Source organism: Ctenopharyngodon idella, chromosome 14 (genome assembly GCF_019924925.1).
Source record: "Ctenopharyngodon idella isolate HZGC_01 chromosome 14, HZGC01, whole genome shotgun sequence".
NCBI lineage: Eukaryota > Metazoa > Chordata > Actinopteri > Cypriniformes > Xenocyprididae > Ctenopharyngodon > Ctenopharyngodon idella.
The window spans coordinates 16,961,943-16,986,914 of record NC_067233.1 but is presented as its reverse complement, the minus strand read 5'-3'; the positions used below and the strand labels follow the sequence as shown (position 1 = coordinate 16,986,914).

At 36.7% G+C, this 24,972-nt stretch overlaps 1 protein-coding gene across 1 annotated transcript; it reads right to left on the bottom strand.

Annotated features, from left to right (window-relative positions):
* Positions 1–1,054: 1,054 nt before the first annotated feature.
* Positions 1,055–24,492, bottom strand: tspan17 (tetraspanin 17). The gene is made up of 8 exons (XM_051860031.1): positions 24,049–24,492; positions 14,229–14,283; positions 12,983–13,125; positions 12,508–12,678; positions 12,193–12,318; positions 11,687–11,734; positions 7,392–7,508; positions 1,055–4,728 (listed from the first exon to the last, which is right to left on the bottom strand). The coding sequence occupies exons 1-8, from the start codon at positions 24,133–24,135 to the stop codon at positions 4,663–4,665; spliced, it is 813 nt and encodes a 270-aa protein (XP_051715991.1). The 5' UTR covers positions 24,136–24,492; the 3' UTR covers positions 1,055–4,662.
* Positions 24,493–24,972: the final 480 nt, after the last annotated feature.

Sequence of the window (24,972 nt, the reverse complement as noted above, 5' to 3'; positions counted from 1 at the left end):
CTCTGTAGAGGACACCAAGACTTAAATCATGTTTATCAGGCATTTTAGGAGATAAAACAAGTGAATAGGGAAAGAAATTATATATCAATATTCTAGATATTATTATGAAAATGTTGCCAATTATTACTCCCATTTTTACCTTTCTTTTGTCATTGCATGTTGCTCCAAGAACACATTAATATGCAAATTAGATACAGTGTATGTATACTTTGTATTGAATGGGAAAACCCATGTAGGGCTATTTTACCCACATATTGCATAAAGTAAAATGGTATATCAATTAATTCCATTATATCTTTCATAACATAGTTGAGAATCATCTTTATATAAAGTTTGGTTAAAAAAAATCCTGAAGCCCAAAAATTGATTGGTGATTAAAAAAAATCCCATTGTTTTTCCCTATAGATGCCATTTCATGTCATTTTATTTTTTAAACAACTTAGTCCTGGTGTCCACTACAGGACATAGCATAACATATGAATAAAATATAATTTTTCAAAAATGTTTTTTTATTTTATTTTTTAATTTGTTTCTTATGCTCGAAATGCAATGATGTGAAAAAATACTAAAATCAAAAAACTCTTTTTTTCTGGGTCTCAGGAGGATATACAAAAGACCTGAACCAATCGATTCGACTTGTTTAACGATTCGACCTGTGAAATTGTCCAGTTTAGAAAAAGTAGAATATGGTAAAAAAGAGAAAACAACAACAAAACCAACCAAACAAACAACCCTAAAATAAACACTATAACATTAAAATCACTTTTACAGTAAACACATATAATTTGTAATTTATCAATATGTATAATGTATTTTAATATTTAAAATATTTGAGAGTGGTTCTAATTTTAATGAGGTGTAACACCTCTGTAAAATGAACACGTATGCCAATGGTAAATTGGTAAAAAGATATGAAATAATAATGCATTTTTAGGTATAATGCATGACTGATGAGATTCATTTTGGAAATAAAAAAGTACAATGTAAATGGTGTGAAGTACCACTGAGTCAAATGTTTGACAGAACTTGCAAATGAAAGAAACTGAGTTCAGAATGTCATAAATCCATTTTATTATGAAAAAGAAAAAGCATATCTTGTATCATAGTATACAGTGTAACAGACCATCTCCCACAAGAAAAGTCCATTTTTGGATGCCCCCAATACATGGACCTTTGGACAAGAATTACAAAAAACATCAAATAAAACAAAACTACTGCAACACAGTGGATGTTTCCAAATACGATCATAATTTTCTAAAGTTTTCTTTTTTAACAGAGAGTAAAAATCCACATTAAGTATTAGTGTTATTTTAGGTTAGTATAATCATCGACTCATAATGGAGAGCATAGGAAATGCTTTAGGTCTGCAAGTGCAATATTCATTATCCAATTTAAGAGGGTATTTTGAGTTATTCTAATATGATATTATCTGATAATGAACACTAAGTCAATAACCTAGTTAAAGTCTTCAATTTGATCTGATTACAGCTGACAACCAATTGTTTGCACGAACCAGAGAACTGAAATAGTGCTGTTCACAATGGCTCTGGATAAGTTTAAACAACAACAACCCATTCAAATATGAAATCAACATTAGTATTTTTTGCATTCCATGACTTGTCAAGAAAAGTTTGCCTAAAAGCATCTAAATAAAAGCTGAGACTGTGAAGGACAACCTGCAACCCTTATTGGTGTTGAAGATACTTAAAGTTGGGTTTTTTGCAACTCTTCTAAAAATGTTTACAACAACTGCATTAGAGTTATGACTCCCTAAATAACTACGATTGAAGTCATTTCTCCATGATGAGGTAGAATCCAAACATTTCTGTGAAGACGTGTATGGGAATGTAAACAAAACAAAATATATATAAAAAATAAAAAAAATTAAAGGCTTTCGCAATTGATATTTCAAAGCGCATTAAAAGTGACAAGTGTGATGTCAAGCATTAAGTCGGGAAAAGATCAAGACATCTTTAAATCGTTTAAAAACTATATTGATATGCATTCACAATCCACGCAGAACTGTTCTGTACAACTGTTCTAGAAACTCCAGCTGCTCTGATAAAACTGTGCTTAAAGATTTGCAAACATTTCAAATGACTGTAATGTACAAACTACCACAGCTGGTACAGAGAAAGGCCAGCAAAAAGGCTCAATGGTTTAAATACCAATCATCAAAACGGTTTCTGATGAACCAGCACAGAAAAACTGCAGAAATGCATAATGCACTTCATAAAAAAATTAAGCCAATGCATGCACAAGGAATGTCTAATTCACTACACGAACACAGATTTGCGATGTTTTTCAGTTGCGTGCCTACGGTCAGACAAACATTAAATTTATTTTGTAAAGATTATTCACATATATGTTTGTGCATTGCACTTTGAAGGGTAAGTTATATATGACATAACATTAGTAAGAGATGATTTTTACATTCATGATATGCAAGAGGCTCCCTCAAAAGGGAATGTTAGAGTTCTTTGTTTAGAAAAAAAAAAAAAAGTCAAATATCAAAAAAAAAAAAAAAAGAAAAAAGGCCATTGCATGATGACGAAAATGAGAGGGAGAGGGATAATAAACACTATATTTGTGTCGATCAAAATACATGTCCAGGTTGCATTTCACCCTAGAATATATATATTTTAAAAAAAAAAAGTGTTATTTTGCATAAAGAAAATGTAGCTTTTTTTTTTTTTTTTTTTTAGGATCATTAAGATTTTTGTTTTCATTTCCTTTTAGATTCTCATTACCATATAGCCTCTGGAGTTTTATTTTTGAGATTATTTTAATTGATAATTACATTACATTAGCTTCTTGCCATTCTAATACATTATTTTTCTGTATTACATAAACACAATTATTTTTTTAAATTAAAATCACCAAAGGCAGTACAACAAAAATGATCATTATATGTTTAAATACGCTATAATTTAAATAATTTACCTTTTTATATATAGTGATTTTTTTTTTTTGTCATCATGGTAATGATGGTGTAAATGTGCTTCATTTTCTTTAGCAAACTTCACTTTCTCCTTTATGTAGGATACAGAAATGCAACCTAGACATGTTCTTAATAGGTTTATATGGGATTCATCCATTTGGGTCCTTAAAAAGGGGGCTAAACATCATTTAGCATATAATCTGTCTTGTATCTGCATAAAAATTGCCTCTAATATACACAAGCAGGTGTCAGCAACCCCCTCCAGAATCTCCCAAAAAGACCACAGAAGAGAAATATCACATTTTACTATTCGCTCTGACAACACAGGTTATATAGACCCTTCAAACAGATGATTTAGTTCAGTCTGCTGACATTGCTGAAACCATCCGGGCACGTTCTACATACGCAGTACGTCATTTATCTTACTTTGCACATTATTAGCTTTAAGGTCATGAGTCAATGCAGACACCTTCTGAACACAGCTAGGTGAAAACGCACTGGTATGGTAGTCATAATGGGATGGACACACACGTGCGCATGTTTAAAGAGGTCTGCATTGCCATGCATTTTTTTTTTTTATAGATGATTAAATGTGTCGTGCAGGGCAAAGCAATGGAGACTGAATAGTAAATAAAGCCATCCTAAAGGTCCATGTGTTGCGTAACTGCCGGAAGCTTCTGCTGCCATCTCTATAGGGCTCAATAAGGCATGTGATCATACGCACGGCTAATTCAATCTGTCCACTTCATGTGCACTCACGTCCGACTCGTTTCTCAAAGCACTCTGCGTGATCTGAAGTTTCCCAGAGGGAATGTATACCTCATGATTTCTATAAAAAGTTCAGTTGGTTAGTATAGCGATGTATATCTTTTATGAGTTAAAGCAGCAGCATATTTATAATAATACATTATTAGTGTCACTATAGCATATCACTATCTAGCAGAGAAGCAAAAACAAAAAGATTCATAAGCTAGTCTGGGAAAGTCAATTCATACTCTTTTGCCACAGAGACAACCAAAAAAACCAAGAGAAAATGAGAACAAAATATAGACAAATAACAGACCTCCCCAACAGTAGTGGTATAACTCACAAAAATAAATGCATACGTGTAATTATCAAGTACATTGTTCTGATTGGCTACTCTGTGCAACAGAGAGCCAATTAGAGGTAAAAGTCCAACTGTCCACCGGCTCGAATGACTGACAGACAGAATGTCGTGTAAAAAGCTGAATCCACATTAGTGTATAGAGAAATGTACTGCTGTAAGGCTTTTTTTAGTTCATGGCTCCTCTGTTTAAAGTCTCAGTGGTTGATTTGTATGTTTCTCCAAAGCAAGTCATCCACAGGTTAATGAAAAGACCCTCCGCTTGACATTATTCACCAATGCGAAGGAGAGCCTGGTTATCATTTTAATAAGGGCAAACGAAAATAGTGTTCGATCAGGAGACAGCTGGGAGATCGCAGATAGCTTGATCTTGGTGTGACATCTCACGTTAAGCTCCATCTGGATAGCCTCCATAAGAGCTTGTTTTCAGATAAGGAACCACAAAAAAAGAAAAAAATACATAGATGGAAAGTCTATTTTGTAAAGTCAGCCAACATACAATGTCCGTAAGGTTAAAAGGGCAGAATTTCCCAGCTCAATGGTGTGTAAACAGTGCTGATTTGTAATTAGCTCTCTGCCATGAAGGTTACTGTCAGCTGTCGCCCTCTGCAAAGGGTCACCAGTTGGCTTTGACCGCTCTGATGTCACTCACCAGGTTCTGAGCCAGACATATCCCAAAAATCTGAAACATATTTAAAAAGAAGACATCATAGAGGAGAATAGGAAATAACAGCTTAAGAAAAATTACTATACACATTCAAAGTGCTCTCATTTTCATTTTAACTACCTGAACAGCTGAAACATCACTACTAATCTACAGATGTATGACACAGAAACAGTCAAGAAATATCGGGATCATATTTAAAATAAAACCTATTTTGCATAAAGACAATGTAGCCTGATTTTAGGATAATTTTTTTTTTAGGACTATTTAGGATTTTTTCATGACAATTAAAGGATTAGTCCACTTTCAAATAAAAAAAGTCCTGATAATTTACTCACCCAAGATGTCCATGTTCTTCTTTCTTCAGTCAAAAAGAAATTAAGGTTTTTGATGAAAACATTCCAGGATTATTTCCCTTACAGTGGACTTCAATTGGCCCCAAATGGCTGAAGGTCAAAATGACAGTTTCAGTGCAGCTACGAAGGGCTTTAAATGATACCAGATGAGGAATAAGGGTCTTATCTAGCGAAACGATCAGTTATTTTCTAAAAAAAAAAAATTATAATTATATACGTTTTAACCATGACGCTCGTCTTGAACTAGCTCTCTTCTTCTTCTTTATTAGAATTCTGGCAGTGTAGACGCTGCTAAGTGTATTACTGCCCTCCACAGGTCAAAGTTTGAACTAACTGTTATATACTTGCACTAGCATATTGTATATGACAATTTAGTTCAAACTTTGACCTGTGGAGGGCAGTAATACAATTAGCAGCGTCTACACTGCCGGAATTCTAATAGAGAAGAAGAGAGCTAGTTCAAGACGAGCATTTATGGTTAAAACGTATATAATTTTTTTTTTTTTTTTTTTTTTAGAAAATAACCGATCGTTTCGCTAGATAAGACCCTTATTCCTCGTCTGGTATCATTTAAAGCCCTTTGAAGCTGCACTGAAACTGACATTTTGACCTTCAACAGTGGAGTCCATTGAAGTCCACTATAAGGAGAATAATCCTGGAATGTTTTCATCAAAAACCTTAATTTCTTTTCGACTGAAGAAAGAAGAATATGGACATCTTGGATGACATGGGGGTGAGTAAATTATCAGGAAATTTTTATTTGAAAGTGATCTAATCCTTTAAGCATATTTTTTTTTCATGCCCTTCCTTAAAGGGATAGTTCACCCCAAAATGAAAATTTGCTGTTAATTTACTCACCCTCAGGCCATCCAAGATGTAGGTGACTTTTTTTTCTTCAGTAGAACAGTAAAGAAGATTTTTAGCTGAAACAGTGGTCCTTGATGATTTATATAATACAAGTCAATGGCTACTGTCACTTTGAGAGTAAAAAAAACCCCCAAAAAACAACACATATAGGCAAAACAAAATGAATACCCATGGCTACTGACAATACATGAGTTCTTATGAAGCAAAATGATCAGTCTGTGCAAGAAACTGAACATTATTTACAAGATTATTATCTGTAATCCACAGCCTTGGCAAACAGTCCTGAGCGCATTCACGGGAGTCTGGAGGGCAAGCTTCCTGTCACATAATGATGGATGCAGATTGATCGTTTCACTTTATAAGGCCTCAATGTATCACCAGTAGCTATGGGTATTAATTTTATTTTGCCTGTATATGTTTTTCTGACTTTCACAGTGACGGTAGCCATTGACTTGCATTATATGAATCATCGAGGACCACAGTTTAAGCAAAAAATATTCTAAAAAAAAAAAAAAAAAAAAAAGAAGAAAAGTCACCTACATCTTGAAAGGCCTGAGGGTGAGTAAATTAACAACAATTTCTTCCTTTAAATACAAGCCTTTGCAATATCCTTCACTTTATGAAACATTTTATTTTTAATTGTACATTTAAGCATACACTATACTGTTCAAAAGTGTGGGGTCAGTAATACTTCTTTAAAGAAATTAATTATCAAGCACACTTAAAAAATTGACCAAAAATGACAATAAAGACATTTATAATGTTACAAAATATTTATATTTAAAATAGACGCTGTTCTTTTGGACTTTCTTTTCATCAAAGAATCCTGCAAAAATGTATCATGGTTTCCACAAAAATATGAAGCTGCACAACTGTTTTCAACATTGACAATAATAAGAAATGTTTCTTCTGTTCAGCAAATCAGCATATTAGAATGATTTCTGAAGGATCATGTGACACTGAAGACTGGAGTAATGATACTGAAAATTTAGCTTTGCATCACAGGAATAAATTATTCACATAGAAAACAGCTATTTTAAATAATATTTCACAATATTACTGTTTTTACTGTATTTTTGATCAAATAAATGCAGCCTTGGTGGGCAGAAGAATCTTCTTTCAAAAACATTTTAAAAAATCTAACCGACCCCAAACTTTTAAACTGTAGTGTACATTGTAGTGTCTGAAAATACCACAATGCAAAAATACATTTTTTTCTTTTTAATTTTGGGGTGAAATATAACCCGGACATTTTAAGATTCACTTTACTATCCATTAATGTTGGAACTAGATTTAAAGCTGTATTTTAAGGTTTAACCACAAGGTGGCAGCATGATATTCATTCTTGTGTGACCATTTTACCACTCAGGCCTCATTCAAGAAAATCTGTTAAGTTATTACTACATCTTTAAAGGATTTTTGCATGCTTTGAAGCATTTTCATTCTCATTGTCCTTACCTGTAATAATGCAATCCCCACAAATATCCCAGCAACAATGATCAGATTGTCCTGTAGCCACTTTTCAAACTGCCCCACGCAGCCCTTGGTGTAAATGTACTTCTGCTGATCCAACTCCTATTAAAAATATTATTCAAAACAGCACATCACTTAAATGGAAAATGTCAGATCTAAATAAGAAACTAAATCTTCATTTAAGTCCACTGTGCGTCATATTGGTGTTCGTTCCTCTGAGTTAACCTTTAATCTTTATACAAGTCCAAGATAAACAACCAGGCCTTCACCTGGGCGGACCTGCGCATTAATCTATTTGAGAACAAATATCCTCTCTGGTAAACTGGAGGAACTCACTCCCACGCTTAGTAGACAAAATGTCACACAGCTCACCACATATAACCTGACACAGGGAAGATCCAGTTTGTATTACACTGACATACAGGAATGTCTTAACTACTGTCTGTCAGATTCTGGGAAGGAAGGGAGATGAAAAGGTGTAATTTGGGGCTGTCAGTGACATTTGAAGGTGAAGAAAGAGAAAGCCACACAATCCAGCTTTTGTGAACCATACAAACACGTTCTCCATAGAATCTTTTGTCCCCCCAGGGAAGAAGACACAAAAGACTTCAGAAACGTAACACCAAACCAGTAGGAAGTCGGCGGGATTCAGAGAAAGCCAATGAAAGGAGAGGAAAATGACTGTACGACAGTTAACTGCTTGAAGATCTTTGTAAACTTCTTCTCTTTTTCTTTTTCTTTCCAAGGCCTTCCTCCAGGAGTTGAACAAAGAATATTTAAAAGTTGATTCTTTGAGCAGACATTGGTTTATGTCTTTCCAATACTTACAGGTTGTTATAAAAGCAAATCAAATCTATTAAAAGGTGGATTGTGCGAGAAAGAGTATCCATGGAGACGAGAAACGGTGGTGAACCGTGGGTGCAGTGTCACTCCACCCAGGCTGGCATAAGCCGCTGACTTCCCAATTACAGAGCTCCACAATTTCCCGTGGCTAAAACTAGAAGCTAATTATCACTTTTAAAGGCTTAAACTGTTATTAGGGAGAACAAGAGGAACTCAAATGCTCTCAGAATCTCTCATGCGCTTAACCCTTCAGTGCTCTTTTCAGAGGGTGGTCTGACACGACCCGATTTATACACTACATTGCATAATGTTTTTCATCATTAAGAATATGGTAACACTTTACAATAAGGTCTCATTTGTTAACATTAAAGGATTAGTTCACTTCAGAATTAAAATTTCCTGATAATTTACTCACCCCTATGTCATCCAAGATGTTTACGTCTCTCTTTCTTCAGTCTAAAAGAAATTAAGGTTTTTGAGGAAAACATTCCAGGATTTTTCTCCATATAGTGGACTTCAATAGGGTTCAACGGGTTGAAGGTCCAAATCATAGCAATGACAGACGCCACAGGAGCGCAAGGCTTTGGAAAGAAGGAGAAAGCGGCGCAGCCACGCTTTCTATGCGTTTTTAGACGCGATATGTGAACGGCCCCTTACTTAATCACACTGGAAAGGTCACACGTGACGTAGACGGAAGTAACGGTCCAGTGTCTACAAAGCGAACGTGTAAAGACTAAGTCAAACGCCCTTTACAAAAAAAGGTAAAACAATGATGTTGGACGATTTTGAAATTTGAGGAGAAAATGAGATGGAGATTGCGGTACTTCCGCCTACGTCACGCGTGATCTTTCCAACATGATTATGTAATGCGTGGTGGATCGCAGAGCTAGTGCAAGATGAGCATTTGTGGTTAAAGTACAGGTGCATCTCAATAAATTAGAATGTCGTGGAAAAGTTCATTTATTTCAGTGATTCAACTCAAATTGTGGAACTCGTGTATTAAATAAATTCAATGCACACAGACTGAAGTACTTTAAGTCTTTGGTTCTTTTAATTGTGATGATTTTGGCTCACATTTAACAAAAACCCACCAATTCACTATCTCAAATTTGAATACTTCATAAGATCAATAAAAAAAAAGGATATTTTAAACAGAAATGTCAGGCTTCTGAAAAGTACATTCATTTCTATGCACTCAATACTTGGTTGGGCCTCCTTTTGCATGAATTACTGCATCAATGCGGTGTGGCATGGAGGCAATCAGCCTGTGACACTGCTCAGGTGTGATGGAAGCCCAGGTTGCTTTGATAGCGGCCTTCAGGTCCTCTGCATTGTTGGGTCTGGTGTCTCTCATCTTCCTCTTGACAATACCCCATAGATTCTCTATAGGGTTCAGATCAGGCGAGTTTGCTGGCCAATCAAGCACAGTAACACCATGGTCATTGAACCAGCTTTTGGTACCTTTGGCAGTGTGGGCAGGTGCCAAATCCTGCTGGAAAATGAAATCAGCATCTCCATAAAGCTTGTCAGCAGAAGGAAGCATTAAGTGCTCTAAAATTTCCTGGTAGATGGCTGCGTTGACTGTGGACTTCAGAAAACACAGTGGACCAACACCAGCAGATGACATGGCAGCCCAAATCATCACTGACTGTAAAAACCTCACACTGGACTTCAAGCAACATGGTTTCTGTGCCTCTCCACTCTTCCTCCAGACTCTGGGACCTTGATTTCCAAATGAAATGCAAAATTTACTTTCATCTGAAAAGAGGACTTTGGACCACTGAGCAACAGTCCAGTTCTTTTTCTCCTTAGCCCAGGTAAGATGCTTCTGACATTGTCTTTGGTTCAGAAGTGGCTTGGTACATAGAATGTGACAGTTGTAGCCCATTTCCTAAAGACTTCTGTGTGCGGTGGCTCTTGATGCACTGACTCCAGCTTCAGTCCACTCCTTTTGAAGCTCTCCTAAGTTCCTAAATCGGCTTCGCCTGACAATCTTCTCAAGCCTGCGGTCATTCCTTTCACTTGTACACCTTTTCCTACCACACTTTTTCCTTCCAGTCAACTTTCCACGAATATGCTTTGGCACAGCACTCTGCGAACAGCCAGCTCTTTCAGCAATGACCCTCTGTGGCTTACCCTCATTGTAGAGGGTCTTGATGATCATCTTCTGGACAACTGTCAAGTCAGCAGACTTCCCTATGACTGCTGTTGGGATTACTGACCAAAACCCAGTATTTATACCCTGAGAATGGTAATTTAACAGAACTTGAAATTAAATATTCTAATAAATTGAGATACTGATTTTTTTTATTTTGATGAGCAGCAAGCTGTAATCATCAAAATGATAACAAAAAAGTCTGGAAATATTTTACTTTATGTCTAATAAATCTAGGATATATTTAAGTTTTACTTTTTGAATTAAATTACAGAAAAAAAAAAAAAAAAAAAAAAACTTTTTCATGATATTCTAATTTATTGAGATGCACCTGCATATACATTTTTATTTTGTTTTAGAACATGACCAATCGTTATGCGAAATAAGACCCTTATTCCTCTTCTGGGATCGTGTAGAGCCCTTTGAAGCTGCATTGAAACTGCAATTTGGACCTTCAACCCGTTGTACCCCAGTGAAGTCCACTATATGAAGAAAAATCCTGGAATGTTTTCCTCAAAAACCTTAATATCTTTTCAACTGAAGAAAGAAAAGACAAACATCTTGGTTGACATGGGGGTGAGTAAATTATCAGGAAATTTTCATTCTGAAGTGAACTAATCCTTTAACTACTTTAGTTAACATGAATTAAGAAAGAACAATACTTCTACAGCATTTATTAATCTAGTTAATGTTAACTTTAACATTTACTAATACATTATTAAAATCAAAAGTTGTATTTGTTAACGTTAATTAATGCACTGTGAACTAACGAACAATTAACAACAGTAGTTTTATTAACTATCATTAACATAGATGAATAAATACTGTAACAAATGTATTGCTCATTGTCGTTAGTTCAAGTTAGTTAATACATTAACGTTCAGTGCTTGAAGTGGAAAAATAAAAAAGTGCCAGTACTCCCGATGCTCAGTTCCGGCCCATTTGAAGCACTGCTAATGTTAACAAATGAAACCTTATTGTAAAGTGTTACCACATTAACTAACATGAACTAATCAATATATTTTTTTTTACAACATTTAAAAATCTCTGTCAGTGCATTTACTAATGTTAACAAATACAATTTTTAATATTAAAAATGTATTACTAAATGTTGAAATTAACATAAAAATGAATAAATGCCATAGAGTTATTTATTTTTAGTTCATGTTAACTACTGTAGTTAACTAATGTTAACAAATGAAATCGTATTGTAAAGTGTTAACAAGAATATATTATGGATGTGCACAATTGTAACATTTCAAACTAGTAATAACACACTCACCCCTTGAAGCCGCACATCATAGCCACATTGTGTATTCAGAACATCCTCCTGGAGAAAGACCAAAAAAACATGCTCAATTTATTTCAAAACATTTCCATAGAATCGCAAAGAATTCACAAGAGAATAAAACACAATCTGAAGTACAGAATACAGTCTTTCAGATAAAATAATGTTTACGATAACATGAAAAGATTGGATAGGATTGAATTAGGATGGAATAAAATAATCTTTTGCACTAATATATATATATATAAAATGTATTCCAGACCTTACATGCTCGAACACTGAACTACATCCCTTAGCTACATTCTGTTATCCCAATTAAACAGACCATCACATCATACTAACACTCCATTAGAATTTTAAATGAGTTCTATGAATGAACACGTTAAGATGTTAAGCGTGCAGCACAGAAGAAAACGTGTTGCACCTGTTTAAAACGTGTTTAAACAGGAGCAGGGAAGAGCAAGTGGTAAACAGATGAAACGATCGTTTCTGACACTCACAGCAGGGTCTTTGACGCAACAGGAGAAGGGAACACCACACCTTTCCCGGCTGGGGTTAAAGTCGGTACAGTTGAAATAGATGTTCAGGTTCCAGTCATTCGGTCCATGAGCACCACAACACGACCACTGATGTGATACATAACATCACCATTATCATCACACAGCTGTAACTTACAGTTAAACTCTTCATATAAAGAATGCAAGATGACTCAGCGGGTGTCTCAAATTTTCAAGTGCACACTTACATATCTGTCTCATTCAAAATATATACACAGCGCAGCAGAAAATGAGAGGGGAAGAGAAGTGCTGACTCACATATTCTTGAGCAAAGTCAATGAGGTTTTGGAGGTCAATGTCATCCCGATATGCTTTAACATTGTTGTTGATGAAGAAGTTCAGCTGGTCTTTGATCCAATCTTTAAACACGAAGGCTAAAATGCCAGCTGTGAGCTCCAGGAAAAAGATGAGGCCCAAAAACACTGAAAACTAGAAGAGAAAACACACAGACAGTGGAGTCAGAACTTTATCATCTTAAAAATCTCAGTAAATTCTTTTCAGTGATTTTTTTTTTTTTTTTTTTTTTTTAAGTAAATAATTCTTCAATAAAATTATTATCATTTTCCTCCAGGAGGCATTTCAATTACTTCTGGGTGTATTCTTGTGTTATGGCCAATTCATTTCATTTAAACGTCCATATCTGGAAACAAATAAACCTTGAAATCAGAGGGGAAAAAGGTTGCAGAAATATGGAAGGCAGGGTTCGGAGGCCGGTTAAAAGGGTGGAACTCACAAATTTGAGTAGAAATGTGTTTTCCCGGAGCGCACCGATGCATCCGGCAAATCCGAGGATGAACATCACCCCTCCTACTACGATGAACAGCCAAACAGGATCGAAGCCGCCCAGATCTGTGATAGAGGAAATGTTTGACAGCACTCCCTGTGGGCCAGACACATCAGACAGAGTTGTTTTAAGTTCACATCCTGACCTTAAAATCCTCCACCACCTGCCAGGCCACCGCAACTCTCCGCGGTGATTCATGCCTTCCACGTTTGGATTTCCACATCAGGGTGGAATCTCAGTTCAATCCCAGAACCAACAGCAGGTTTTTGACCATGCTGACAGTGAATATAAACAAGGTTCCTTTTTTGTGTGTTCTCGTCTGGTTTGTAATGACGGCGGAAAAAAGGCGGCTATGAAATTCAATTGAACACTTATTTAAAATAACGGAATTTCCACCAATCAAATTCAACACCCTCAGTCCGATTCTTAATGCTTTATTTCTGTAATTAACATTTAGCAAATTAAAAATGAACGCTTTATTAATTATTTACACGGTGTTACCAAGATGTTCCTTAATTGGCTGACATTAATACAAAGTGCCATATGGCCTACACGTGTCTTTTAGCAGAACAATCAACGACTGAAATGGAGCAATTTCCAGGTTATTAATCAGCCAATTGACTTCTAGATTCATTTAGTCGCCTCAAATTAGTGTGAAGAAATTACATTCACCTTTCATGCATGAATACATAACAGCGAGGGTGACCTTTTCCGAGAGGGACGACAAATCAGAGAGAGAATAGTCACAATAAATACAAAGCCTTATTGAGCTATGCAGCATGGTTTAAGGCCTGCAACAAAAATATAACAAAGACATTAAACTGCCTTGGAAATAAATAAAAGATGCCACCCATATGCTCTCAAATGTCATGGTTAATGAAGGCTTCAGACATCAAAAAGAAGAAAAACCAACATGGGGGATTCACAGAAAACTTTACATTTGGCAAAAAAGAACATTTCATAAAATAAAACATGAATTCCAACAGGAAAAGATGTTAAACATTAATTCTGATGCTTTAGCGGGCAGACCGAATGAGACAACAGGGTATTTGTAGGTAGTATGTACTTTTAAAGTGTGCTGTTGTCTTCTGTTTATGTCTATGATTATGTTGCTCTGGCAACCACATGGATAATAATATTAGGAATTTGAGGCATGTCACCGATCTTTGTGGTAATCTGTATTTGTGTTTCCAACTTGCCTTTTCTGCCCAGGCCCAAAGTCCAATACCCAGGAATGCAGCTCCCAGCAACTGCAACACACAACACAATATATCACATTTACGCCACTTATACAATTCATTCTCTCTCCATAATGGCATGAGGTTACTGCTATGTGCAGACAGCACTGCACTCTCTTTATCTGAGGGCAACCCATCTGAAACAGAAAAAAAACACTTGGCCGAGCTTCAAACAAAGTTCCGGAAAGTAGCTATTTTCCTGCATGCACTGCCATCTTTGGGATAAGGTTCCTTGCGAATGAGCTAAGACTTGTTTTTACCTGAATGAGAGAAATCACTTGAATGCCACTGCTTACAGCAGGAACCAGTTTTTATTCCATGGAAATTTATCAACAATCTTACTGTTCCGGCACATGTACACAACAAGATCCATGGCAAATCATATTCTAAATTGACATATCACACTTTAAAGGGATAGTTCACTAAAACTATTAAAAGTCTTTCATTAATTTCTCACCTAGACGTTGCTCCAAACCCATATTTTTATTCTTCAGAAAAAGAGATGTTATTGATGTCCGTTTGGCATTATATGAGAGAAACAGGCCAAAACTGTAATGTTATTAAGGGTGTGAGATATGCATTATCTACAATAATATCATAATTGTAGTTGTAACGATGTGCAAGCTGACATTATTGACTCATGCAAAACAAAAAACAAAAACACATCTCATTTTAATTTTTTTCTGATCACACATCCCTAACTGTTACTCACTAAACATCTTCACCCCCATCATAGCTCTCAAATATTAGGCCTATGTGTTTGCATACCTAAACAAGACACGCCAATGTCACTGTTCACTGACGTCAAACCTACTATAATCTATCATTATGAGATTTGAATGTACGCAAATGTGATTGAGAATTAAGACATACAGAAGAGAAGACAATTCTTAGTGGATAACAACACAAGTTTCACAAAGCTATCATTTTAGTAGTCAACCAATACTGATTTTTTGATGGCCGATGCCAATATCATAGAGAGCAGGATGGCTGATGGCCGATATATATATATATCATATCATATTTTATTTAAAGAATTTTTTAATGTTTTTAATTAATCCATGAAGCCACTGTAAACTTTATTGTTACATATTATATTGTTATATTTCAATGTAGGGATGCAGCGATATAAACATTTTGGCCAATACGATAACCGATAATTCTTTATATTTGAAAGCCGATAACCGATATATTGGCCAATAAATCTAAATCCAAATTGATATATTTTGAGAGCCTAATTATAGCCTAAATAGTTTTTTATCGACATTTAGAAAATATTGCAAAATTTTTGCGTAAATCCATAATGGAAACCTGGCTACTGGAACGCCCCCAATTCATAAATATCGGGGCTTAAAGCAAATCCCGAGCTTCCCACTCGTATGTAAGATGTATCGTAAATACGATATTTTTGACATGACTTAAATGTAGAGCTGGACGATTATGGCCTAAAATCAAAACCTCGATTAATTGAACATTTTACCTCGATTACGATTAATGAACGATTATTTTGTTTCTGGTTTTTTTTTTTTTTTTTTTTTCCCCTCATAGTTCACTGACAAGGTTTGTAGTCTACTGTAAATATGATTAACTATTAAAGCTGGGATATTTTTTCCTATTGAAAGAGTGATCTGACATAACAGTGAACGTTAATGGTGCATTTAAGTAGGGCTGGACGATTAATCAAAAAGTAATAGAAACTGAAATTCAGAACCTCTAACCGACGTAATTTCCCCATGTCGGTTATTTCGGTTTTTTAATCCTGTTAATACTTTCCCCTTAAAAACATACTACCACGTGTGTAGCCACTTGACTCTGCCCCGTCCAGTCAGTGGCATAAAAGCAACACGGAGGTGAACGCCGGTGTTGTGGCGAATTTCAACCCCCTGCCAAATTATTACCCCCCTCGTTGAAGTCGCTACCTGATTGCCTAATCTTAACCCCACCCCTAATCCTAACCCCTCCCCCACACCTACTCCTAAACCTACCAATACTAGGAGGGTGATAATCTGGCAGGGGGTCGAAATTCGTCACAACACCGGCAATGCATTCCAGGAGCGTTGTGTCTGCAGCAGTGCAGCGATCGTTTACGCACCGAGTCTATTTTTTGCTGTGAATTAAAGTGACAGCGCATTGTTCGCATAAAAATAAACATAGATTGACATGAAAATGTAGTAATTTCACCATAAATGCATGGAATTAAACTCTACTGTGTTTCACAGTCAACATATGGCTTTTTGCCCCAGGTAAAGCAAGGAAAAACAACTCCCTACCTCAACAAGGCGACATAATGGATGATAGCACTCGTCTATTTGTGGAGGTGGAAAAACAAGTTTTTATGACCCGCAGGATTTCTTGTATAAAGTTTTAAATATAAAAGAAAAGGCTTGAAAGGAGGCTGTTTTTGTCAGTTCTAAGTTTTAATTTAAAATGTTTGTAATTTTAACATAAGAAAAGTACGTTTAAATGTTTTGCCACTTGATTGAGCAACTTAACATAGGGCTATAAATCTATATAGAAGCATTGAATAATACGTTGTTTAAATGTACTGTTTCAACGTGAATACGTCTATGAAAGATTGTATAACTGTACTGTGTACAAAGAGAATTGCAATACTGACAAAACATTTTCAGTAACAACTTATGGATTTGAAATAAAATTACCAGAGAGAGGAGAATGAGATGAGACTACTGGCTAAGCCATGCAATAAAGAAATGTTTCTCTGCAAGTTTGATTTGCTAACGGACCTTCTTGGTTTCATGTGTTATCAAAACTACAGATTCCCTGTCAAACTCCAGCTGGGCTCTCAGCTGTATGTTTGACTGCAGGTTAGAGCAATACCAGCGTGAGGGGAAACGTGAGAGAAGGAAGGTGAGAGTCAGAGGTCGGGTATCAGCAGCCACAAATCCCATAATCCTATTTCCCTGTGGTCTCGGCTAATCCAATGGATGGATGGGACCGAGCTAAGGGCCAGTCATCCACTGCACACACTTTCTCTGTCAATACGTACCACTGACTCCCACTCATCGCTATCATAAAGACATCGGTCCATCTTCCCCAGTCCTGATGGTTTTGATCCAGGAAAGGCTGGTCTTGTGTCACACCCACGTGGATATCGGGATTAGACACATTCAAGCATCGTAGAGCACTTAAACATCTTATTTAGTTATTCTGGCCAATCAGAGGAAAGCTGCTATCTCACACAGTAGGATGATTAGACATACAGTATATCACTGTATTATCACAAAAGGGAGCCAAATAAACATTTGGCTTAAACTCTCAGCTGTGACAGGGAGCACAAGCACTTTTTCCACCAGGCGTTACATCCAAAAGAACAGCTTTTGCTTTCCTTCTCCTTGAGTCGTCTTCTGACATGTTTATCTTTATTTTATTAAAGAACTGCTGCATCACCAAGGAAACTTATGCTTTTGGAAAGTCTGACTCAGTACATCGCAAGCAGTACTAATAAAGAAATACTACTAAGGCAAACTGCTAACTGTCCTTAAAACGTTTACTTCGAAAATTAAAGATAGAAAAGTGAAATAAAATAAAAGTAGAAAACTTAAATAAATAAATATAAAGGGTTTGTTCACCCAAAAATGAAAATTCTTTCATTAGTTACTCACCCTCATATCGCTCCAAACACGTAAGACCATCGTTTATCTTCGAAACACAAATTAAGATATTTTTGATGAAATCCGTGAGCTATCTGGCCTCCGATAGACTGCAACACAATTACCTCTTTCAAGGCCCAGAAAGGTAGTAAAGACATCGTTAAAAAAAAGTCTATGTGACTACAGTGGTTCAACCTTAATGTTATGAATGTCATTTTTAACACCGAAACTAAAGATACAAAAAAATTCTTTTTCAACGGAACTTGTCGAACATCCAAAACAACGCTGTGTGTATGTGCGCACATATGATGGAGCTGACAACCTGTGAAGAGCTTATAAAATGTGTAAAGGAGTCAAAACAGCAGCAGGAATCCCTCCGTCACACACACAAACGAAGATCTGCTGCGAGGAGATGCGGTTCTGATGCCTGTACCGAACTGTGATGGGCAACATCGTTTCGTGACTATGATGAGAAAAAAACAGGTATGCTTGAGCATTCTGTCCTTTTTAGGGTCGCATCTTGTGACACCATGTCCTGTTTTTGGTTTGTTTACATGTCTTTGGTCCGTGTTGCACCAGAGTTCTTTTGAAAGCGGACCGAGACCCATCTTTCTCTGTGAATCACAGGGAAAGCACTAGCCATAACTCATTTGTGTTGCCAGATCTTGCTAGAAAAATCAGCGAACAAGAACAGACCCATAAAAACCTGAAATAAATTCAAATGCTTTATGCTGAAAATAAGACCAAAATATCACGACCCATGTCTGCTCACTTTAATAACTCAAACCCAATCGCTTTATGAGTCGAGCTTAAACAACAAGCCCAAAAATGCTTATAATGAATGATCATGGCAACACAGAAAGAACTCACGCTATGTGAAAAAAGCTGTACAAGCATTAACAAAACACGATGCCTCCATCGACGGTTTAGTTAAATTGCTAAAAATAACAAGTGTTTTGTCACTGTAATATAACGGATACCAAACACGCGAGACGCCAGAACGTTGCTATAGCTGTCAATCATCAGAGTTTCGAGAGTGAGTCGTGTTCCGTACTCACATGTAACGATAATTTAGGGGATTCACTCTTGCATTTAAACGCGGTTGTCACTCCTGAAACTTAGTGTGTACCTGGCCTATCTGACTTGTGATTTTCACCCGGTGGGTGATAAAACTCACCCTCATGTCATCCCAAACCTGCTTCTGTGGAACACAAAAGAAGATATTTTGAAGAATGTTGCAACTGTTTTGTCCATATAATGAAAGTCAGTGGGGTCTAAAACAAATTCATTAAATAGGCAAAGAACAGAGACAGAGAAAATCATATGTGTTTAGAAACAACAAGCAAATGATTCCAGAATTTTCATTATCCCTTTAAGCAAGCACCTATAAACTGCATAGCAACACATTAAAAACTACTCAGAAAACCTTAGCAACTGCATTGCAACACCCTGGCAATCACCAACAGCAACATTATTTGCTAGAACAAACACCACTCAGATTTTCTTCAGAAAATGCTAAAGTCTAGTGTTGCCCTCAAAACGTAAGTTTACCACTTATAGTGAGAGCCTGTTATGGTTCTTATCGGTTAGAAAATATCTTTCTCTGGCCTGTATAATGGAAATATTGACAAGTTCATCATTTCCAACAGGACGCCGGAAATGTGATACGAACGTGACTTCTAGGCCTCATCAAGGGGACGAATCTCACCCATAAACTTTAGTCTGTTTCAAAACGACAAAAACTATAAAACAATGAATAATAGCAGTTCGTTATTACCACATAATTTCTGAGTGTCAGCAGTGCCTCAATATTGGCATGTCAGAGTAATTTTAACATTTGATGGAACAGAGAATGACTAATGTTTGATTCATTTGTGTTTTACTGAGAATGAGTCAATGTGTGAGTGAGAGTAGGGCCTGCTGGGAAATGGCATGGAAATAAACTCCCTCGCAGAGCAACAGAGGAAGAGGGGGAACGGACATGTGGTTCCCATCTGCCGTATGAACCTGGAGGATATGAATAGGAAAAACATACAAAAACAGGGCTACACATGAACTCAGCACGAGCTCAAGCAAGGACACAAACACACGCAATAAACACTTCAGGTCTCTCTCAGAAATCAGAAACGCGCATTGATTTGTTTGCACACAATACACGAGCCACACACGTTAAGCGCGCAAACAAACGCAGCAGTCAAATGTTTTTGTCGCATCAGGGGCGGTGTGCGTGACAATAGTCGCACGACCTCGTCAGCTCCATAGCGAAAGATGAATGGGGTTCACTGAGACACACAGTGCCGCGGCTCGCACTCGGGCCCCTCAGACGCTGTGGGAACAGCACGTCCCCTCTCATACACACCATTTGCTCACTCCCAAACATCTTCATTTGAATATAAGACAAGGGGGCTGTGAGGCACCCAAATGGAGAGGAGGAGGAGGAGAATTTGGAGAGGAGGAATTAAAGGCTGCTAGGGTGGAAAGGGGGGGTCTTGTTGGGAACGTTAAGATGTCCCTGCAAAGCCTCCCGGGTAGATATCAGACTGTGATTACAGAGCAAGGCGTCTGTAATTACAGGCCATCAACTTGGCCCAATCTGAGGCTGGCGAAGTGAGTGCTCTGTAGGGATCAGGTAGGTTTCTGACCGATCAGACTGTCTCCATTTTAAACCAATCAGACAGGCATTAGACAGTGCGGGTACACCGGGGTCAAACAGTCTGCAAAGACAAAAGGAATCGAGAGAAAATGGAAGGCTTTCAGACATGACGAGGGTACAATAAATGCAAGGAAGTATGGAAATCACACTTAATTATTGATGCTACTGCTCATAATTAGGGTTAGGGATTTGAACGTACCCATTACACAAGCACTCATCCTGTACGGTTCAAGCTAGAGACATGAATGACACTTCCAATTATGAAAATTGTTGAAAAGTGGTTTTCTATTATTTTCTAAGCGGTAAGACGTACAATTTGCTCTTTAAGCATATTTTTATCTGACCAGTATCTTTACGTCAGCTGTCATGCAGGTGTTGTGCAGTAGGTGGTGGTATGCACATTCAAGGGGGTTTGCTAACTACAATTCGAAAGGAAAAGAAGCAGCTCAAATATGCGTGAGTGAGGTGCGAGAACCAATGAGGTTTGGGTTGCGTTTAACTCCACTTTTAGACATACACTCGCTTCCCTAAGCACTTCCCCTCTGTGGAATCCCCGTCGCCATTTTGAAGTGCGTTCCAGGCCAGACCGCCTTCCGTATTCAAGTTACGAAGAAAGTGTAAACTGGCATCAGTTACACTTGTTCTGTAAGCTGAATAGGCAAGGTGTAGGACATAGTGTAAGCTTTGTGAACTGCAAGAGTTTTACACTTTCTTCGTACGTTGAATACAAAAGTCGGTCTGGCGGAAGCTAGATATTTTACTTCATAACTTGTTAAATATGGATTTTTTTTTTACACAAATGCATCGCTTCGCTTCAGAAGGCCTTTATTAACCCACTGGAGCTGTGTGGAGTACATGTTTATGATTGATGGATGTGGATGGAAGCACTTTCTTCAGCTCATACTCGTGACCCCTGTTCACTGCCATTATAAAGCTCAGATGCGTCAGGATATTTATTAAAATATCTCCGATTGTGTTCATCAGAAGGAAAAAAGTCATATAAACCTAGGATGGCTTGAGGGTGAGTAAAGCTTGGGGTAATTTTCATTTGAAAGTGAACTAATCCTTTAAATCCATTTTTCTTTTTAACCTTTTGTTGCAAATATTCTGCTTATTGTATTTTAAATTTTATTTGTAATGTAGCAATCTAGCAATTTATTTTTATTTCAGTTTCAGTTTTAGTAATTTTAATACTTCAACTTATTATTTTATTTCATAAGTTTAAGTTTTGTCTAATATTTATATTTTATTTCAGCTATATTTCAACCAATAAAGGTTCTTTTAATAGGTTTAGTTTAACAACAACAACAACAACATCAACACTGAAAAGAACGTTTCAAGTGTTTTCGTCCATACAATGAAAGTCAAAACAACACTGGACCCCATTGAAGCGCACTCATTTCATGGACAAAAAACACTTCTCAAAATATTTAATTTTAAAAAAATACCTTCTTTTGTGCTCCACAGAAGAGAAAGAGTCTTGTGGGTGAGAAAATATTGACAAAACTTTCATTTTTAGGTGAACTTTAAGAATCAGATTTGGCTTCGAGCAATTTGCTGTTTAATTTAACTACGTTTAAGAGAGGGTCGATTACAGCTTCCAGAAGTATAGACTGACATTCTGGCCACAATTTGGTGAAAACACTAGCGTCTAAGTTCCAACAAAACACAACAGACTCTCTATAACGTGGGAACAATGGCAGTAGGAGGGCTAGCTGTTACAGAGGACAGCGGATCATTATGCAAGGTTAACATTTCAGACGGAAAAGCATTAAAGCATGAGGGGCACCAATTACCATCACGTCCTCCAGAGGGGTCTTCACTACCCCATTCAATACTAACCAATAAAGAGAAACCAAGATGGAATTTATGACATCAAGAAGCTTAACAGAATCATGCTCCAGGCGATGTGTTCACCCCAGAAGTGACTCATGGAAGCTTCCCGCTCAAAGTGACTCCTTTTATCACAATTTATCACTCTCCACATGAAAACCATAGTAAAATGACTGGTTCTTAATGATGAATGTAAGAATTAAGAGTCACTTGAGAGAGAGATTTCACCCCCAAAAAATATAAAATTGTGTCATCATTTGCTCACTCTCAAGTTGTTCCAAACCCATACGTTGTGTTTTGCTAGTTGAACTCAACTGGATATTTTCCATACAATTAATGAACATGGCTGTCAAGCTTCAAGAAGGACCAAAAATAGCACAATAACAGTCATCCAAACAGCTCATTTCCTATATTCCAAGTATCCATAAAGGGTTAGTTCACAAAAAAAGTTAAATTCTTTCATTAATTACTCACCCTCATGTCGTTCCAAACCTGTAAGACTTTTGTTCATCTTCGGAACACAAATGAAGATCTTTTAAATTAAATCTGAGAGCTTTCTGTCCCTCCTTTGACAGCTACGCAACTACCACTTTCAAGCCCCAGAAAAGTAGTAAAGACATCATTAAAGTAATGTGACTCCAGTGGTTTAACCTCAATTTGTTTAGCGTAAAATTTATTTACGAGCATTGGAGATGAATATTTTGTAAATAAAGTAGTAAATTTTGATTTTTTTGTGCAAACAAAGCACTTGCGTTGCTTCATAAAATTGAGGTTAAACCACTGGAGTCACATTACTTTAATGCCATCTTTACTACCTTTCTGGGGATTGAAAGTGGTAGTTGCGTAGCTGTCAATGGAGGGAAGGAAAGCTCAGATTTCATCAAAAAGATCTTCATTTGTGTTCCAAAGATGAATGAAAGTCTCACAGGTCTTATGAAGATATTTTTAATGAAATCTGAGAGGTCTTACGGATGTGGAACGACAATTAATGACAGAATATTCATTTTTGGGTGAACTAACCCTTTAACATTACAATCAACACCACAATAACTGAATTTCTCTAGAACTATTGTTCAGTTTGTATCAGTTTACCTCTAAATTACTACAAGAACATGGAAAATCCATTTGTGGAAAAGAGAATGAATGAAAAGGGCAAAAAAAGAGATCATTTCCAACAGTGACCTGGGGAAACTGAATGGTGTGAGGTAATCTCTGTTAAACCTGTGAACTGACCCAAGCTCCCCCAACTAATGAGACCTGGATAATCCTATTTACCCTCCACTCCCCCCACTTCTCAATGGGATGTATTCTCTAGACCTGGAAAGGTACTGAAAAACCAAGACCCAACAAACAAAACCAACCTAATCCATTCCCCTGGGAAACAGGTGATTGTCTACCTGGAAGAGAATTTGAGTATCTATCCAACATTATACACCTCAGAGAGACCATTTACTATATAAATAAATAAAAAAATACAGCACTGGAACGTTATATCTCACACAAACACGTTCATGTTACATGTTGTGAAATGAATAAGGCAATTGTCTATCCTGCTAAACTTGCATTGAAATAACGATTTGATTAGTTGTTAGAAACATACAATGAAAATATAACAGAGGAAATTAATGAGTTTGAGAGACACAATAAAAAGCAAATGAACTGCAGATCCACAAAACTTACCCAAAATATGATGTTGAATCCGAATAAGAAGTATTTGACACAGCAGCTGACCTCTGCTCCTTTAAAATGATGCTGTTTTCTGCTCATTTTGTCCAGGCCAGCCAACGCTGTTGTGATGATTCAAAGATCAGCTAAAACTAACCGGATCGGCAAAAATACGATTCGAAAAAGATTGACGCATCTATATTTCAGCCGAAGAGGCTGCTAACCAGCAATACATCGCAAACCACAACATTGCACCATCAACAAACGCTTTTTCCACTGAGCTGAATTCTTCAGTTTTTACCATATATACAAGGGATGCGGAGTTAAATCGGTGGGGAAATTAATGCTCCAGGTCCCCCCTGATAAACCCCGCTCCTTTTGGATTGGTGTCATGAGACGTGTTTGATATTTTAACCTTATTGTGAACGTCCCGAGGAAACAATCCAGAGCAATCTAACAATCCAGTAAGAATAGTGAAGCGTGACACTGCAATCAGAGGACACGATCGGTGAGATCAAGCTGTCATAGTAAAAGTCCTGTCAGCGACAAAATTCATTATTTGATTATTTATTTAACCAACAAGTTATTATGAAATATAAAACGTCTTTCATTATGGTCAACTTTTTAAAGTAGTTCTTAAAGTAATTTCGGGGCGAGGTCTGTTGTGGTCGTCTTGAGTAAGTATGCTTTTCCAAACATCAACTCTTGAATTTGTAAGCATGTTGTTGTTTTTGTTTAATATCCTTATATTTAATAAAACTAAAATATCAAAAAAAATAAGAAAATGCTGTTTAGTATATTACCTGTCCTGCCCTCAACCTTGTAATTCCTACCCTGCATCAAGAGACTGTATTTTGCATAGGCTATTCCATAACTTGTATGTAAATTCATTCAAATTATTGTTTCTTTTTAATCCTAACCTTGTCCTTTTCATTGATT